The 2,998-nt window shown below is 43.1% G+C and overlaps 1 protein-coding gene across 1 annotated transcript; it reads left to right on the top strand.

The window, feature by feature from the left end:
• Positions 1-791: 791 nt before the first annotated feature.
• Positions 792-2,668, top strand: LOC140348984 (protein kintoun-like). The gene is made up of 2 exons (XM_072435167.1): positions 792-2,288; positions 2,369-2,668. The coding sequence occupies exons 1-2, from the start codon at positions 801-803 to the stop codon at positions 2,579-2,581; spliced, it is 1,701 nt and encodes a 566-aa protein (XP_072291268.1). The 5' UTR covers positions 792-800; the 3' UTR covers positions 2,582-2,668.
• Positions 2,669-2,998: the final 330 nt, after the last annotated feature.

The following is a 2,998-nucleotide window of genomic DNA, read 5'->3' as shown; positions in this document are numbered from 1 at the left end:
ATTATTACTGTAAGCAAACCAACAACATACTTTAACTTGTGACAGTGGAATTATGAGGACAGACTCAAACATAACCACTTACAGTTTTATGTGTGGAGCAGAGACTGCTGCCATCGCCATTAGATGAGTGAGTTTCAAACTTGTATTACGCCTGATTTCCACTGTATAACACTGTGTGTAAGTGCTTAGTATGTTCAAATAGTTTTATAGCGTTGTTGACCGTACGGTCCGAAAGAGAGGCTAAAGTGAGGCTGTGCTGTGGCTTATCTTATTCCACTGACACTGAAGTGAATTTGAGTGTTAAAACTTCCCAGAAACCTCCTGAAAGCCCCTGATGCCTTTGAGGTCCCACAACCACATCGAGAAAACAAGATAGTGACCTTAAAATCTCATGGCATTGCTTCGTTTGCCGGTATCGCGTTTTTTGCCTACCACGCGGCTACCGCAGCTGAACGTGACTTCATCACAATCCACCATCCGTAAATGGACACACGCATGTACTTATGTCGTCATGGTGACGCCTTTGTGATGTCACAAAGGGGGCGTCACAATGTATCAATCTAGACTTCTTCTAGAAGTCTAAAGTGAAGTCTAAAGAATGAAGTCTAAAGAATGAAGTCTAAAGAATGAAGAAGAAAAATGAAGTCTGAAGAATAATGTCTAAAGAATAAAGTCTAAGACGTACAACTACAGTAGATGACGATAATGTAACACTTTCCATACCAACCGCCATAAAACACCAAAGAAGAAGAAGATATTACAGTTGTTTCTCTCTGAACATCACTAACTGTACATCAACCATGCAGGACGAAGGTAAACTGTCGGAGCTGAATTTGACAGAAGAAGAGATGGGCTGTTTCACAAAGGCTTTCAAAGATGAGACATTCAGAAAAATGCTGTGGGACTACGCCGAGGAGATAGCAGACCCTGAGAATAGGAAGCAATATGAGGAAGAGATAGCCATTCTGGAGAAGGAGCGAGGCAACAGCATCCAATTCATTCACCCAACTCCATTCAAGTGCATCAGGACCAGCGTTAACGGGCAAAACAAGTGCTACATAAATATTTGTGCCAGTGACAAAATAGGCCAGCCTTCGTGTAAACGGGGACTGTCAGATGAGGAAGAAAGCGGACATCACTGGTTTCTTCCGTACAGCCTTCCCCCAGAGAAGAAAGAGCTGGATCCAAAAGGAAACAAAATCCTTATTTACGATGTGATTTTTCACCCGGACACTCTTCACATGGCGAGTGCAAACAGCAGGTTTATGGATATGGTGACGTCTGTTGCAATCCAGAATATTCAAGATGGATTTAATATCTGTCTGGATAAAACCAACATTAAGACCATGAGTACAAAATATAAAGGGAATGCCAGCCTGCAAGCTTGTGTCATTCGTAAACCCATACCTGGATTTAAAGCAAAAGATGCTGATCCTTTATCCTTTTCATATAATCATGATAAAACTGATCATAAAGCTACAGTGCCCAAAGAAGTGCCAAAGAATAGCCCAAGTCTCTCCAGACATCTTGCGAACACTCAGAGGTCGACAAAGCCTCACTACACACTAAAATACCGGTCAGTCGTCGATCTCCAAGACTTCAGGTGCACTAGAGTTTCCACTCAGAGTCCCAGGCCCAAAGAGATCATTTTAACTATTGACCTCCCACTTCTCGAATCAATGGCAGCCATCACTCTTGAGGTCGAAGAGAAAAGCCTTCTGCTGGAGTCACAGAATCCTGTCTACAAACTGGAGCTGTCTTTAGCCTATGCTGTAGATGAGGACAAAGGAGCAGCCAAGTTCAACAAACAGAACAGGCAGCTGGTGGTCACACTCCCTGTACGGCCTCCTCCAGAGGGTCTGCCCACCAACAGCAGTGCTCAGGGGTCTGCTAATGACATGCATGATCCTGATGGCGTCTGCGAGAGAGACAGTGAAGTGGAACCCGAAGACCACTCTGAGGCGAGGGCAGCAAAACCACAGGAGAACACAGCTGCAGAGGAGACTGGAGACACATGTGAGGAAGAGGGCGCCGAAGTCAGTCAGCAACAGGAGAGCAATGGTCTGAGGCTTTGTGAGGAGCACCAAGATGGAACCAAGATGGAGGAGCATGTGAGAGTAACTGATGAGACGGACCAGAAAGGATATGTGACGATACAAGAAGTCCAAGCCTGCATGGAGAAGAAAGTAGAGAGCGAAGCGATACGTGAAATACAAGAAGAGAAAACGTTTGAAACTGAGTTAGAGTCAAAAGCCCCGATCAGAGACGACTTCATCAAAACAGAAAAGGTAAATAGAATGAGGAGTTTTTCATCGTCCCATTTATCCCTGAAAATGAATGACACGTTTCTGTTTCTTTTGTTTGTTAGGCCTTAAAGGATCTACCTGGAGCTTCAGAGCCTATTAGAGCTGCAGAAGAGATGAATGAGGACCTGGAATCAGAGAAGGACATTGCAAACAACAGTGTTCCCCCAGATTTACTGATGGAGGTGAGAGAGGACGGCTCACTGCGTCCCATCAGCGATCATGTGACCACTGCTGGCTTCAGCTTCCACAACTCCCTCCTGTTTGAGCTGGACTGAGCTGCACAGGGCCAGTACTGATGATTAGGTTCACATGGCACAAGTGAAGACAGATTTAAAAGAGATGTTGATACATTGAAAAGTGAAGTAATTGGTCCAAAGTCTAGATACAAAGTCTAGATACCTTGAATATTTAGGTGTGGTCCTCCATTAAGAAACTATCAACAATATCAGAGAAAACTCTATACTCCTAAAGATAGAGAAATCTGGGCAAAACATTCATTTTTGAGTGACTGTGTAATGCAGTACAGACTCAAAAATTTATGTTTTGCCCAGATGTCTTGCCATTGTACAGTATCTAGTTATAATTTAAATTTTTTGACTTAGATTTATGTATGGGATAAGAGTCAATTTTTCCAAGATCTGTCTTTATAGTTAGTATAGTTTTTCCTCCTAAAATTAATGTTCCAAGTCTTA

The sequence above is a fragment of the Eucyclogobius newberryi genome, unplaced genomic scaffold (genome assembly GCF_026437365.1).
Source record: "Eucyclogobius newberryi isolate DKJ021-1_F unplaced genomic scaffold, fEucNew1.0.hap1 SCAF_7, whole genome shotgun sequence".
Taxonomy (NCBI): Eukaryota; Metazoa; Chordata; class Actinopteri; order Gobiiformes; family Gobiidae; genus Eucyclogobius; species Eucyclogobius newberryi.
This window is presented reverse-complemented; position numbering and strand designations above follow the sequence as displayed.

Excerpts from the sequence above, each read along its gene's own strand:
- LOC140348984 (XM_072435167.1), top strand. The coding sequence starts at position 801 with ATGCAGGACGAAGGTAAACTGTCGGAGCTGAATTTGACAGAAGAAGAG. Across the intron at positions 2,289-2,368 it reads ACTTCATCAAAACAGAAAAG|GCCTTAAAGGATCTACCTGG; the intron begins GTAAATAGAATG and ends TTTGTTTGTTAG.